General features: G+C 40.5%; 1 protein-coding gene across 1 annotated transcript in view; it reads right to left on the reverse strand.

The window, feature by feature from the left end:
- Positions 1-17,130, reverse strand: part of aff2 (AF4/FMR2 family, member 2) — a 226,209-nt gene that overhangs the window by 56,174 nt on the left and 152,905 nt on the right. Inside the window, exon 10 of the mRNA XM_026330408.1 lies at positions 12,760-12,797. Within this exon, the coding sequence (XP_026186193.1) occupies positions 12,760-12,797 (38 nt within the window). The remainder of the gene's footprint in view (positions 1-12,759; positions 12,798-17,130) is intronic.

The following is a 17,130-nucleotide window of genomic DNA, read 5'->3' on the forward strand; positions in this document are numbered from 1 at the left end:
CAACATCACACCTTCAACTTCCAGCTTCAGACTCATCACCCTATCTGACACTCTCTTCATCTCCAGAACATTCCTAGCAAAATCCGCCTTCAGGATAACTCCTACTCCATACCTCTTTCCATCCACACCATGATAAAACAGCTTGAACCCTGCTCCTAATCTATAAGCCTTACTACCTTTCCACCTGGTCTCCTGAACACCAAGATATCCACCTTTCTTCTCTCCATCATATCAGCCAACTCTCTAGTTTTCCCTGACAAAGTCCCTACATTCAAAGTCCCTACTCTAAGTCCTACACTCCTGCCCTTCCTCTTCTCTCTTTGCCTACAAACACGTCTTCCTCCTCTCCTTCTTCGACCAACAGTAATCCAATTTCCACTGGCACCCTGTAAGTCAACAGCACCAGTGGCGGTCATTGTTAACCCAGGCTGCGACTGATCCAGTATGGAAGTCATATTTGTGATTTGCATGTTTGATTTGGCTTTTATGTCGGATGCCCTTCCTGACACAACCCTCTGCAATTTCCCGGACTTGGGACCAGCACATGAAGACACTGGATTGTGCCCCCCTGTGGTTGCATTGAAGACTTTCTGGTAATAATTTGTGCTAAAGCCGAATAGCCGAAGCAACTGTTAGACCATGATGCCGACAATTGGCTTCATTTTCACATAAACTTGCCAGGATTTTAAAAAGTATCTATTTTAAAGTGCAGTATCCAACATAACATTCTGGACCACTGGTTGGGATAAATACTGTTACTTAAAAATACTGAAAATAACTCATAAAATGTCTCTGATTTTAAATGATAAGCTCAACCAAGGTTACTTTTCAGGCTGACTAGGGGTGGTTGTGCAGGCAGTGTATACACTTTGTCACCGATTTGATCCAAATGCTTCTCATTTTTCCACAAAAATAATACTATTTGATGCTTTCATCCACAACACCTTGTTGATGAGTGCTTAAATTTTAACTTTAGCAAACCAATCGCTTCCCCTGGTGGGCTAGCCCACATTGTGGATAAGACAGTTGGCAAGAAAGTAAGGTGAGAACAAACATCAATCAAGTGCCTGCTTTGTAGGACCGTGCTGTTTGCACTTTATTCAGTAATTATGGAAATACTGGATATGGCTGGGTTTTTGGGACTGCTAAGCAAAGTTAAAAATGTGCCCACAGCCCTGAGCCCAAGGCAGCACATAGGACAATGAATGATTTAAGTGTGCTGCAACATGAAATGTCTCTTTTACTTGAGAGAAACCCTCCGATGGGTTGTACACAGTAGACACAATTGTGCAAGGCACATTTAATAAATTTGATGCTAGTCATTGTATGGCATTTCATATCATCTCCTTATTTACCAAATGATAAAATGAGATATTTCCCCCACTGATAGCCTTGTGTTTTTTGTTTAACTAGTGCTGTGTGAAGTTAAAAAACGTGTCTTTTCATCTCAATGGGATTTCCAGTTGAGTGCTCTGTAGTCTATTTTATTCTGGTAACATAAACAGTATGTTTTGGAGGAACAAGATAAAAGGAAATGGGTATGTGTGTGAAAGCATTACATTTGGCTCACTCTCCTCCCTTTTTTCCATAGGAATCAGCCATCAGCCATTGAAAATAATTCAGTGGGTGCCAAATTAAAATGCAACACCAGCTGGTGCAGAATGACACACTAGTGTTTTACATTTTAGACACCTTTTCATGATCTTTTGTGGAAGTAAATCATCAAGGGGTAAATTTGTGCATAACTATATCTGGAAACATGGTTCAATTAACAAACATACAGTTGTTATTATAAAATATAATAACAGTTATATGAGACATACATGTGAAATGCAAAGCTTCATCCGCAGTTTGTATTTTTATTTTTTTTCTTCACTGTTCATACAAGTGTATTTCTGTATGGCTTATACCTCAATACAAATCTGCTTATTTAATACACAGTGCCTCTACTCTTTATTTTCTGTGTGTATGCCTTTTTCGATCTTGCAGAGGTAACACAGATAAGACTTACAAAACAGTCTTTGTCAGATCTTCAGGCTTCAGTGGAGGCTTTGGTATCTGTTTATTTGTGTGATAAAATCACAAGCACAACAAAGGAAATGAAAGTCGTACAGCTTTGACAAAATGATCTGTTGGTTTGATATGTCCAGTGGGTCTCACAAGATCCAAATGACTTCCACATACAAGCTGCTGCTAAGCTAGAGGCTGCACTACAGGTCAGAAGTGAGTTTACAAAGCTGACCATATTCATGGTTGGAACAGTCAACAAGGTCAAGTAGAAAATGGGCAGTAACCAAATTTTCTCTCTTTACATCACACCAGAGAGCTACCTAAAAGGTTAGTTCATGTTCTCAGTAAAAGGACATGGCCATAAAGCAGATTGTTTCCAACTCTGGCTGCTGGAACTGTGCTGTTTGTAGCCTGCATCCCTTTGCTCCTAGCAGCTTCTCGAGATTACCCATCTGACTGCACTAATGATGAACAGTGTATCAGGAGTTTCTTTTATTTTTTCTTCTGTTTAGGTTTTGTTTAGTTTCTGTTTTTAAGGATACATCAATTTTATGTTTCATCCTAGGTCTTTGGATACACATTCACTTGCCACTTATTGTTTATACAATGAGGAAATTTGGATTATTTATTAAACTACCTTGACACACTTTTGAATGAAGTGTCAAAACCCGAAGGTCTAAGTTTTTTAAAAGACCGAAACACTCACAGACTGGTACTCAGTGCAGGCAGGGTTTTATTAAAGAAACAAACACAGGAAACTTAAACTGAGGACTCGGGAAAACAGGAACACTAACCAGACAAGATAAACACAGGGCTCGGAAACTGACACATGAACACAGAACTCGAAGGAACAGAAACCACGTACACAGAACTCAGACTACACAGAACTCGGAGGTGCAGAGGCACGTACACAGAACTCGGGTGGATGCCGAAGCACGCACACATAACTCGGGGTGCCGAAGCACGTACACAGACTCGGGGGTGCCAAAGCACATACACAGAACTCGGGGGTGCCGAAGCACATACACAGAATACAGTCTGGTCACTCACACTCTGGGGGACACAGACTCATACGGGAAACTCAGAGGAAGACACTAGGACAGAACACGGGACATCCACCCTGGGTCACGCACACACTCGGGGACTCACAGGGGAACCCAAACACAAGCACATGAACACAGGACATCCAGCCTGGGTCTCACACACTCCTGGGGACACAGCAGGGGATGCTAACACACACACACGCAAGACTCGGGAACGGCCTGGGTCACGCACACAGACGGGACACTTCAGGCACACAGACACACAGACACAGAACTCGGGAGAAGCCTGGGTCACACACATATTTGGAGACACTTCAGGCACACAGACACAGAACTCGGGAGAGACAGAGTACAACACTAGACAAGACGGAGGACTAGGAGGAGAACAGAAAGAAAAGGGCTACTTAGCAAACAAGGCTCCAAAGGCAAAAATCCAAACAGGGAAAAACTCTGCTTGGACAGGAACAAAGATCTGGAAATGTCTGGCAATTCAGAAACACTGACTGAGATGACATGACACCCTGGCAAAGACTGTGGGAGAAGGAGGGGTATTTAAACTAAGAGGGAAAAACGACACGGGTGAAAATCAAAATCAAAACAAGGTAACACGAATAGACAGTGTGGATCCTGCACAGTCTTTCAAAATAAAAGTCCATGGCAGGAAGTCCATGGCAGGATCCTGACATGAAGAATATAAACTCTAAACAGGACAAATGGTACAATGATTTGCAGAAACTTTTTTATCCATTTTCTCTGTTTTTTTTACAGTTTAGAACTTTTAAATTATGCATGTTTATCCTCCTACTCCTTATAAAAGATATTAGAAAAGAACTTAGCATCCTATGATCTTTATGATTTCATCCATGTGCTCTTACAAACCCTTCAAGGTCCAGCTGAGTTACAGAGTATAGTTCAGGTTGGACTGTAACACCAGCAGGAATAGAACATAACAAAAACAATCAACGGACAATAAACTGTTACAGCTTTTTTTTCTCTCTTTGCAATCTCTTATGCTGGAAAACTGATCAGCGTCTAAAGACAATGCAGCAGATGGCTTTGAGCCACACAGGCCATGGCTAAAGATAAACTGCAACCCCATGGTGAAAACAGGTAAATACTTGTTCTTAAACAACTAGTGAGTAAAATATGTAGAATTATAAGGATATTATGGAACTGTAAAGTGAAGCTGCCAAGGCCGTCTGGGCTCAGTTCATCTGTCATCACAGCTGGTTCTACAGTCTCTTTCTATCTCAGTCACTCACACTCCCACATGTATGTGGAGTCCAACATGTACATTCATGTGTGTTTATGTGCAGACTTGTACATGTCTTTATTTGACTCTACGATGTGTGTAAATCTATGACATGAAGCATTTCTGACAGGATTCAGTACATTACTACTGAATCATATGTGGATTTTGTATTTTGGGTTACATTTTCTAGAATTGTTGCTACATTCATTTTAACAATGATTGTACTGGTGACCTGTCAAGGGTGTACCCCTGCCTTTCACCCACAGAGAGGTGGGATAGGCTCCAGCAGATCCCTGTGACCCTGGTTAGGACTAAGTGGGTATAGATGATGGATGGATGGATGATGATTGCATTTTTTTGGTTATTTTCTACCAATCCCATACAGAGTATAAACCAATAAATTAATTTGGTGCACTCATCATAATGTCTGTGACTGTAGAATAGGGTTTAGTTAATCTGTCTATGCCATAGACCTTCATTGCTGCCCAAAAACACAAGTGAGCCAACTGTGTCATAAATTATGAAGTTATGAAATTATGAAGTCTGAAAAATGTTTTTCTTTATTACTTTTAGCATTCATCAATATGTGAATGAATGACCAATTAGTGGCTGTGTGTGAGTTTGCCCACAGCTGTACTATGTTGAAGACTACAGTCTAGTTTTCCATTCCTATATATTGTGTGTGTTGTAATGTGCTCATGCAGCAGGTGCAGTGACTGTGATTTGCCTGACTAACATCTGCCCCCCACACCAATAAACCTGTCTGTGCTTTAACAAGTCAACATGTTTTTGTTATTGATCATGAATGAGTGCATTCATCTCTATAGGGCAAGTAGCGTGAGACTACTGAATTTTCTTTCAGCAGATTTGCTTCCCTACTGTAGATACATAAGTGATCAACAAGTAAACTATTGTTTTTCTCCAGCACTGTTACAGTATAAGGACTAAGAAGTAAAAATGAAACCACTTGTTTTTCTAAAGTTAGTTATTACCATGCTTTGGAGAAAGACTCAGACAACTCCAATGTCACAAAAACTGCTAAACCAGTAAAGGTAACCTGAAAGGCTTGTTTACAACATCATTCAATAGAAACATTTTAGTGCAAAATTGCTTCATTGCCAAAATGAGTAGATTATAATGTGAACTGATAATTTGAAATTGTAAACAGAACTCTTCCCTCTTTTTCCTCCAACATGACAAGAATGCACCATTAGACTCTGAAAATATATTAAGAAGCCCAGTTGTTTCTGTTAATTTTATGTGTACTTTTGTCTCTGTCCTCTTGTCTGTATATGTTTGACACAGAGTAACACAGAGTAAGAGTGCCTGTCAGCTATTAGTGTAATCAGTAATTAGGAGGCTGTTATGATGTGAATTCTAAGTTCCGGTCTTGGACTTTTATTTTGGGGCAGTTTCCTGTTTTCTCCCGTGTGATCTTAGTTAGCTTTTTCTCATTAGTTCATTAGTTTCACCTGTGTTAATTAGTCTTCGGGTCTGTCTATTTATACCCCGTGTCTCTTTGTTCTCTGTCGGAGTATTGTGTTGTATGTATCACAACCTATGTTTGAGGAGTATTTTCTGTCCGTGCTAATTTCTGTTTGTTTTTGTGTCTGAAACGCTGACTGACGTTATTGTTTGCCTGCCTGCCTGCCTGCCCGCCGAGTGGCGGAGATTCCCTGTTTATTGTGCCTGAGCCCTGGACGATCCAGGGGAAATAAAACCTGCTTGTCCTGCACTTGGGTCCTACCTCTCCTCCTTCATCATCATCACACCACCACATCATAACAGAGGCATATTTTCTGCTCACTGCAATACAAACTAAACTACATTATTCTTCTACACCAAAAACATTCATATGTTTCCTTTTGGTGGGCACAGCGAAGGACACATTTACTGCACAACCTGCATGAGCAGACTGCTTTTATTATTGCTCTTAAATGCAAACACATTCATCTCTCTTGAGTTGTACTATAATGACTCCCACTATGATTATACACTGCACTATTGCTGCTAGTATTTTTATTACTAGTAGTATTACTACTAAAATAATTTAGAAACAGAACAAAGAAAATCCATATAACCCCACACAGTTTTTCTTGTCGGAGTATTTATTGAGAGATGCACAAAGGACAAGAACAGTGTATCAGGAGTCAAGAAAATACAGTTAGTGTAAAGATTTCAAAGATTATATAGCAGTAATATAAAAATGGTACGGTCTAATATATATTTTGGTGGTATGGATAGGGTGGCTCTGTGTGTCTGTGTGTGTGTGGTATAGCAGCAATTAAAAGACTGGCATGTGGGTGAGGTTAGTGCAAGAATTAAAAAAATACGTGTGTCTGTATAGGATGGTGTGAGGTGTGTGAGTTAGAGAGTGTGTGAATGTGTGTGTGTTGCTTCTCAAAGGGGATGTAACCAGACCAGTTGATCACTCACAGCATCTCTAGTCCCAGTGTCCCTGTGGATGTGTGTCTGTGTGGTGTTCAGTGGATTGGGCTGCAGAGTGAATGGGCTCATTAGTGGTAGCAGAGTAACACATGGCCTGGGGCACACACAAGCACACGGCTCTCTCTCGGTCTCTCTCTCTCTCTCTCTCTCTCTCTCTCTCTCTCTCTCTCTCTCACTCACACACACACACACACACACAGTCACACAGACTTGCATGCTAATGCCCTCAGACTGTGAACACAACAAGCCACATTAGTAAAATATTCTTATATTCTTATGCACCAGTCTGGGCTGTACAACACATTGTAAGTAAAAGACAAACGTCTAGCCTGGAAAAACATATATTAAAAATGTCTATTAACATATAAAAAAAGCTCTCCGTAAAGCCAGAACTGCGTACTATTCATCACTAATAGAGGAAAATAAGAACAATCCCAGGTTTCTTTTCAGCACTGTAGCCAGGCTGACAAAAAGTCACAGCTCTGTTGAGCCCAGTGTTCCCTTAGCTCTCAGCAGTGATGACTTTATGAGTTTCTTTACAAATAAAATCACAACTATTAGAGATAAAATTCAGCAGATGCTTCCTATACCTGCAATAAATGAATCTTCTACTACAGTAGCTCTTGAATCATCTGTAGGACCTCAGTTATGTTTATGTTTCTCTCCCATAGGTCTCTCTGAATTCACATCATTGCGTCATCAATCATCAATCATCAATGTGTCTCTGAGACCCCATCCCGACTAGACTGCTTAAAGACACCCTGCCATTAATTAACTCATCTTTAATAGACTTAGTAAATTTATCTCTAGAATCAGGCTACATACCACAGGCCTTTAGACTGCAGTAATCAAACCCTTACTCAAAAGCCTAGTCTTAAACCAGGTATGACTGGTTTTTGACTGGTAACAGAGGAACAGCGCTGAAATGGTTCCAATCCTAATTATCAGAAAGATTCCAGTTTGTTCATGTCCATGATGAACCTTCCACACGAACAAAAGTTAGTTATGGAGTTCCACAAGGCTCTGTGCTAGGACCGATTCTGTTCACTCTGTACATGCTTCCTCTAGGCTATGTCATTAGGAAGCACTCTATTAATTACCAGTGCTATGCAGATGACACTCAGTTGTATCTATCTATTGAACCTGTTAACACAAACCAGTTAACCAGACTTCAAGCGTGTCTAACTGACATAAAGGCCTGGATGACCAGTAACTTTCTACTTTTAAATTCAGAGAAAACAGATGTTATTGTATTTGGGCCTAAAAACCTCAGAAATAACTTTTCTTAAATTATAGCTACTTTAGATGGCACAGCCCTGGTCTCCAGCACTACTGTGAAAAACCTTGGAGTTATTTTTGACCAGGACATGTCCTTTAACTCACACATAAAACAAATCTCTAGAACTGCATTCTTTCACCTGCACAACATTTCCAAAATTAGGAACATCCTGTCTCAAACTGATGCAGAAAAACTAGTCCATGCATTTGTTACCTCAAGGCTAGATTACTGTAACTCATTACTATCTGGATGTCCCAGTATCTCCATAAAAAGCCTCCAGTTAATCCAGAATGCCACAGCCAGAGTCCTGACAGGAACTAGCAAGAAAGATCATATTTCTCCTATATTAGCTTCTCTTCATTGGCTCCCTGTAAAATATAGAATAGAATTTAAAATCCTTCTCCTCACATACAAATCCCTTCATGATCAAGCTCCTTCATACCTTAAAGACCTCATAGTACCATATTATCCCAATAGACCACTTCGTTCTCAGAGTACAGGTCTACTTGTGGTTCCCAGAGTTTCCAAAAGCAGACTGGGAGGCAGAGCCTTTAGTTATCAAGCTCGTCTCCTGTGGAACCAGCTCCCAGCCTGGGTTCAGGAGGCAGACACTGTCTGTACTTTTAAGGCTAGACTTAAAACCTTCCTCTTTGACAAAGCGTATAGTTAGGGCTGGCTTCAGGCAACCCTGAACCATCCCTTAGTTATGCTGCTATAGGCCTAGACAGCCCGAGGACCACCCCCCCCCCCCGAGATGATTTGTATTGTGATTTGGCGCTATACAAATAAATTGAATTGAATTGAAAAATTGATCCCAGTGCCAAAATCAGCAGTTTACATAAATTCTCTCCAATGTTCTGTGATATATGCAACCAATATTTCTAGTAATGATTAATTAGGTGACATGTTTCCCCAAGATGTTATAAGAAAACCATAATGTATAAAGCTGATGATAAATCTTTAAAATAAAGGAAATGGAGCCTCCAGAAATGAGAAGGCTAAGGAAAGTTGTTGTTGACAATCATTCATCTACACAGCCTCCTGAATATATATAGTTCAGTTATCTTAATCCAAAACATAAATTTGGGGCAGCTGAAGAAGATCATATCTTATTCCCATAACTAGATCAAATTAGAAAGAAGATGAAAGAAAAACTGGTCTCAGTGATGACTAAAACATTTCTGAAAATATATTTTTAACCATGCCCTTTATTACACTGCTTTAATATTACAATGCTATTATGAGGGAAATTTACACTTTGACAGACATCATGTCTGCGTGGAGGTAGTAGACAATATGTCTGCTACCTCCCTGTGTGACCTGTGTGAATTCAACAAAGACTTTTGACACGGCTTTGTGTTCATTAGGAAGCAGACGAAACGTCATAGACATGATAATTATATTACATATGCCACCCTGCCCGCATGATTTACATGTGAGTGACTCTGATGTGTAAATTAATCTGCTTAACAGATATAAATGTTGATCATTTTCTGTGTTCGGGGTCAGTCGGTATTGACCCGTTCTGCAGATTGTATGCTCTGTTGTGACTCTGCTGTTTTACCTATTAAACTTGCCCCATCCTTTTACCTGAGATTTGCCTCCAAGCGCTTTTTGCCACGGTAGTTATATACTTTCTATGAATTTTAGTTAATGAAGTCCTTTAAATGTTGAAATATGCCATTCTGTCTGGGACTCTTTCGGCTGCTAAATTTACAAACACTAACAGCCCCATGCTATTTATGAATGATTGGAACAATGAAATAAGACGTGCAGAGAGAAGAAGAAGAAGAAGAAGTACTTTATTAATCCCCAAGGGGAAATTCAGTTGTTACAGCAGTTATTAAATTTGAGATTATTTAAATTATATTGATTAATAGTAATTCATAAAGTAATTAATAAAGTAATAATGTAATTAACTATTTATTTGGGGGGGTTTGTGTGTGTGTGTGTGTGTGTGTGTGTGTGTGTGTGTGTGTGTGTGTGTATGTGTGTGTGCGTACATGCGTGTGTGTGTGTGTGTGTGTGCGTTATTGTTTATATTGAGGAATTATAGTCTTATGGCCATGGACACAAAAGACTTCCTGAATATTTCAGTCTTGGCTTTAGGAGGAATTCGTTTGTGGCTGAATGAACTTCCCATTCGCCACAGTTCCTCATGAAGTGGGTGGGCAGGATTGTCCAATATGGAGTTCATTTTGTCCACCATCCTCCTCTCTGCCACAGCCTCCAGACTGTCCAGTTCCAGTCCAACAACAGATTTTGCCTTCCTGATTAACTTATTTAGTCTGTTGGCCTCACCAGCCTTGATGCCACCCTTTTTTCTTGATATTGAGCTTTAGACAGTTGTTGTTACACCAATCAAAGCTTTTTATCAAGTGTCTGTATTCCTCATCATTATTATTGTTGATGCATCCAATGATTGAAGAGTCATCAGAGAACTTTTGGAGGTGACAGGTTCCTGAATTGTAGCGGAAGTCTGAGGTGAAGAGTGTAAACAGGAATGGTGCTAGTACAGTTCCTTGAGGTGCAACAGTGCTGCTCATCACCACATCAGATATGCAGCCATCTAAGCGAACAAACTGTGGCCGCCCAGTGAGGTAATCTTTGATCCACTCCACCATATCTGCCGGAACATCCATATCCTGCATCTTTGCACTTAGCAGGTGGGGCTGAATAGTGTTGAAAGCACTTGAAAAGTCAAAAAACATGACTCTCACAGTGTTGCCCTGCCTCTCCAGATGGGAGTATGCTCTGTGCATTAAGAAGAACACACTCCGATGTGTTCTTGATATGCAAACTGCAGGGGGTCCAGAAATTCAGACGCTTGGGACCTCAGGTGTTGCAGGACCAGTCTCTCAAACACTTTCATGACATGTGATATTAGCGCTACTGGTCTGAAGTCACTAAGGGTACTGGAACGGCCTCTTTTTGGTAATGGGACAATACAGGAAGTTTTCCATAACTTAGGCACCTTTTTGAGCCTCAGAGAGAGGTTGAAGAGTTTTTGAAAAACCTCTGCAAGCTGTCCAGCACACACCTTAAGTACTCTGGGACTGATCTCATCTGGTCCTTTTGCTTTGTTGGCCTTTAGTTTAGCTAGTTCCTTCCTCACCTGTTCTGTGGCAAAGAACAGGTGAGGAAAACATTGTTTTACTCTTGACTCTGACTTATAAACACAAAACAAAAAATAAGATAGAAGCACCCAGAGTCATTACTTAAGTACAAGCAGTAATACTGCTAGGCAAAAATACTCCTTTACATGTAAAATTCATGCATTCATGATTTAAAAAGTAAAGCAGCATCATCAGCTGAATAGAATTTTGCAGCAATACTTACAGGCCCAGAGTTTATACCACATTATTGGATTATTCTTCCCTATAGCTATAACCAGCATTTTAATTTTGGTAGTTGGCCAAGCTGGAGCTACTTTAAATATGGTACATACTTCTGGACTGTTAATATTGCAATGTGTAATTTAAAACAGTATATCATCTTACTGAAGAATGCTTTGTATACAAAACCTTAAATGTGCAAGGTAGCTGTCAAATATAGTAGAGTAAAAAGTATTATTTTCCTGCAGTGGAGTAAAAGTCTCCTTCTCCCCTCATTTAAAATTGTATTTATGTTAAATTATCATAATCCCCGACAACAGATGCAACACTGTACCAAACACTTAAAATATTGGAATACAGTGATAAAAAAGAAGGTTTTGCACACAAGTAAAACCCAATACTACAGCCAGGGCAAAGATTTTAATTCCAGCATCATAACCTTTCAGCTTGATATTCAAACATGTGTTGACATATTTTTACTGCTTTTGGATGGACATCAAGTGTTAAATCTGGTTAGGCCACAACGTGACTACATTTTTAGAAAGAGGCCTAAGGAAATTTTATTTACTGACTTTCTATTATTATCTGTGTATGTACTGTATATCTTGTGATGACATATGTTATGTTTCATCCTTTTGAATCATAATCCCAGGTGAGCATAGAGAGGCACTGGCGATTGTAATACACTAACCTACAAGTAGTGAGTATATAGGAGGATAATTTTAAATGGCAGAGAGCTGAGTGGCTGCTGACTGAGGTTATCATTCACAGATGTTTCAGTAACCTAGAGCCACTACATCTCCAGAAAGCTATAGTAAAGCTATAATGCAGTAATCTTCAAACATGACAAATTCTAGAAAGAATGTCTGGTCCACAGCTAAACAATTACACACTGATAAGCATCGCCTCTTGATCTGTTAAATTTGAGGTGAAATCCAGTCAAACAATACAACCATACACCTCCACTGCGGGTCATGTCACTGGTTCCAGATTCCAGTGTTCCACAGTCACAGTGACATCTTTCACCTTAACACTGCTTTCAACAACAATTAAAGGAAAAAAGACCAGAGAATCATCCAACACTGATCTTGGCTGCCTCAATTGTACGTTTCAGGGAAGAAAACGTTTATATAGCTTGTTGTTTAGCTTATACTGAAAGTCACACACTGCACTGACTTTATATACTGTCAAAAATATGCTGGCCACCATACATAGACCAGTGATGCTTTGGCTAAATGTCCACATGCAGACTCCATATAGCTTACACTTAAATTTTGCTAAGCCAATACAACATGCCATATCTAACAATGTTTTACAGGATGTAATATGTGCTCACCTTTGCTCCACTGTGTTATACTATACCATAGTATAGTATTTGAGTATTTTTCTTACCTTGGGGCTGTGCCTTTGGCTTTGGGCTTGTCAGACACCTGTCAATACACATGCACAGAAATAAAATGTATGTTAATACCATTAATATAAAACTACAGAACATGCAGTGCTGTTTAGCATCATACAGGATGTGGCTTTTTCACCAGGATGTGTTTCTCCTGTATCTAAGATTGCATTAAATGAAATGATTAGACCAACATCTGATTACTGCCAATGTGCGTACTTCTTCTCTCACTGATTAGACTCATGCTAATTATCTTGTGGTAATTTAATCTATATATAGTATAAAAACCAACTGTCAACACCAAACATTTAATATAATAGCCATTAAAATTATAAAGAACATATAAATATAATTTTACTTTTTTTGTAGCAGCACCGTGTTCCCAGGCAACATTTAACCTAAAAGCTGTAAACTGCAAAATTGGGATTCACTTTTTTATGCATGCTTGTAAGTTTTTACCTTTGGTGGTGATGGGGTAGTCAGGTCACTACTAATCTGTGTTTCAGTCATAATATTACAAAATGGTCATAATAAGTTATGAATACATTTTTCAGGGGAATAAACTTCAAAAAAGTTGTGAGGTGAGTTAATACTGTACTATCATGAAAAATGCAGTCGCACCGTATTCATGTGCAGTCTCATTTTTTTACTCCTCTGGCTTGTGCGACTTATATAGTGAAGTGACTTATATGTGTTAATTTATTGTCATTTAGTTGCATAGTCACTAGTGATGGATGACACTCTTGGCACTCTTGACTCAATGGAAGATAATACTGTACACGTTTATGTTCACACTAAACTCTAACTCCTAGTGTAACACAAGTGAAAAAATCACACAAAAGAAAGCGCTATACTGCAGACTTCAAAGTGCAGTTAATAAAGTCTGAAGCTGAAACACAGTTTGGAATGAGTGTCGACATCCAGACAGCCTGAGAAAGAAGGAGGAGATGCTGTTTCATCTCCCCCCCACCCCCATAATGTACTTCTGCTTGTTGTTATGCCTAGCCTATGTTCTTCATAAAAAATACGGTAAATGTTTTGAGTGAAAAGCATTCCTTTACAAAGAAGATGTAATATTTTGCAAAAAGACAACATTTTAACAACACTATAGAAGGGTTAGGTTCTAGTTTTTAGGTTGAAACGTTTCACTACTACTACTGCATAAATGTTTCGGCCTAAAAGCTAGAAGTCCAGTTGCCATGACTCAACCTCTAGACTGGCTTCATGTATTTAGACACCTCACATGGCATCACCCCACTTGCTGACAAACTGCCAAATAACCTGCAAGACAAGTGGATGTTAGAGGGAACGAAATCTAAACAAAGACACTTCCACATTTTCCTCCTTCTACTACTTCATACAAGGCGAAGCAGAACAAAGAACAATGAGAAATTACCCTAGGTTTTAAGTCATTTGTATCGACTCTCATGCCCACTCCAGCTACACGACAGCCATTATGGAAGGATTTGAAAGTCAAGAGCTCCTGACTCGGTCCAGAAAACAGAAGTAAACACAAGATAACTCAGTCCCCACTACTGAATTGATAAGCAAACAGTGCACCATTCATAATAAACCACACCCACTGAAAAACTGTAGAGCCTTCAGAGAAAAGATATTAGACGAGTGCAAGGCATATGTCAAAGAACAAAACATTTGCTTCATCCACTCACCAGGCAAGGGACTGCATGGCAGAAATAACATGTTCAGAGTGCAACAGTGACAAACATGCACAAAACCACCTCAGCATGCACTCAAATATTCTTAAGTAGAGGTCACTCCTGCTCAAAAATATGTCTCGCCTATGTATATCCAAAGGGATGTCCAGATAAGAAAATCAAGGCCTATGCCATCATAGATGACCAGAGCAACAGGTCATTAGCAGGATCAGCCTTTTTTGATCCCTTTGACATTTCAATGGACTTTATATCACCATACATACTTAAGACATGCACTGGGGTTTCCAAGACAAATGGCGACACAACTGACAACCTCTTCATACAGTCAGTCCATGGTCAGTTCAGCTCTCCTCTGCCTTCATTGCTATAATGTGATGCACTACCAGACAATAAGTCCGAAATTCCGACGCCAGAAGCTGTGCAAGCTCATTCACACCTCAGACACCTGGCAGGTAAAATCTGTTTTTTTTTTTGTTTTTTTTGCTGCTGTTAGGCCGAGACATAATCCAGGTGCATAAGGTGTTCAAACAAGTCAATGGCCCAATAAATGCTCCATTTGCGCAGAGACTAGCACTTAGGTGAGTCATCGTAGGTGAAGTTTGTTTAAGTGGGGCTCATAAGCCAACTGCTGTGGGCTCCTATACGACTGGTGTTCTAGAAAATAGATGTCCAAGTTTCCTCCCACCCTGCCAGAATAGTTTCCAAGTCAAAGAACAGTTCCCATCAGAGTGTGAACCCTGGGACACTCGTAGTTCAAGTCAAATCAGTACATCTTTCAACAAAGTGAGAAGGATCAAATGCTAGCCCCCACTCTAGAGAACGAAGCCTTTCTAAAAATCATGGAATGAGATTTCCACCAAGATGACACAAACAGATGAATATCTTCACCTCCTTTCCGCTCCCTTCCAAATAGAAACCTTGCTGCCAGCCGCTTAGAGTCTCTCTGCTGCACACTAAAGAAACGTCCTGAAATGGAGAAACACTTCATGGACTTCATGCAGGAGCTGTTTGACAAGGATCACGTGGAGCCAGCTTCAGCCCTGGGGGAAGAAGAGGAATGATGGTACCTGCCTTTCTTTAATGTTTATCACCCACAAAAACCAGGGAGCATTAGAGTTGTCTTTGTTCCACTGTTTTCTCGTACAGGAGGGGCACAGGAACTTCCTCCAGTTCCTCTTGTACCACAATAACAACTCACAAAGAGAAGTTGTGGAGTTCAGGATGATGGTGCACATGTTCGGCAATAGCCCTTCACCAGCTATCGCCATGTTTGGCTCAAGGTCAGACACATATTGCTGTGCTGAAGCAAAGCAATTCATTCAAAGACATTTCTATGTCGACAATGGACTGAATCGGGACTACATCTGAGGCAGTTAAGCTCTTTAAAAACATTCAAGATTTGCTTACTGCTTCCAATATGGGGCTCCATAAAAATGCCTCCAATGGCCGTGAGGTCATGAAAGTGTTTTCCAGTGACGATTTTGCAAGGGGGCTCAAGGATTTAGAAAATCAGCACCATCCATACAGAGAAGTTTAGGAGTACATTGAGACATTGAAAAGGACACGTTCACCTTCAGAGTCTCTGAGGCTGAGAAGCCTTACACAAAGAGAAGTGTACTGTCCACAATCAACAGTCTTTTTGATCCTCTGGGGTTTGCAGTAGCAGCAAGAGAGGGCGCTGTTACTGGAACTCATCAAGGAGACTCATGGGACCACTCCCTGCTGCCATGTTTAAGGAATAGTTATAATAGAAAAGCGCTCTCAAACACCTTGATATACTCACGTTCCAAGACCATACTGCTCCTTGCCAATGCAGCGCACAAGAAATCCTCTGTGATGCATCAACCCAAGCCATAGCTGCTGTGGCTTACGTAAAAGGCTACGAACAGTGATGGTAAGGCAAAGATGGCGTTCATATTGGGAAAGGCTAAGCTTGCACCCAAGCCCGAACTTACCATTCCCAGGCTTGAGCTGTGCGCCACGGTGTTCATTGTCAATTAATTTCAATTTTATTTGTATAGCGCCAAATCACAATACAAATCATCTCAAGGCACTTTACAAAAACAAAAAACCCAACAAATCCCTTATGAGCAAGCACTTGGTGACAGTGGAGAGGAAAAACTCCCTTTAACGGAAGAAAAAACCTCCAGCAGAACCGGTCTCAGTTTGGGCGGCCATCTGCCTCGACCAGTTGGGGTGAGTGGATAGAGGAGCGAGAAAAGAACAGCAACAATAAACAACAAATAGACACTGCAGGTTGATGGGGCCAGTAACTGCACATCAGCAATATACAGCTCCAGGACTGGGGACATCTGAGAGAGAACAGAGAGAGAGGGAGAGAGCACAAACTAGAGGAGAGAGATAGCACAAGGTTAGTGACATTCAATGGTGGAATATACATGTGAGGGGGGAGGAGAGGAAGAGAGGGGAAGGGAAGGGAGGGGAGGGTTAGGGTAGGGGAGCTCAGTGCACCGATGGTCCTCGGGCAGTCTAGGCCTATAGCAGCATAACTAAGGGATGGTTCAGGGTTGCCTGAAGCCAGCCCTAACTATACGCTTTGTCAAAGAGGAAGGTTTTAAGTCTAGCCTTAAAAGTACAGACAGTGTCTGCCTCCTGAACCCAGGCTGGGAGCTGGTTCCACAGGAGAGGAGCTTGATAGCTAAAGGCTCTGCCTCCATTCTGCTTTTGGAA

This window comes from Mastacembelus armatus, chromosome 10, assembly GCF_900324485.2.
Source record: "Mastacembelus armatus chromosome 10, fMasArm1.2, whole genome shotgun sequence".
Lineage (NCBI taxonomy): Eukaryota > Metazoa > Chordata > Actinopteri > Synbranchiformes > Mastacembelidae > Mastacembelus > Mastacembelus armatus.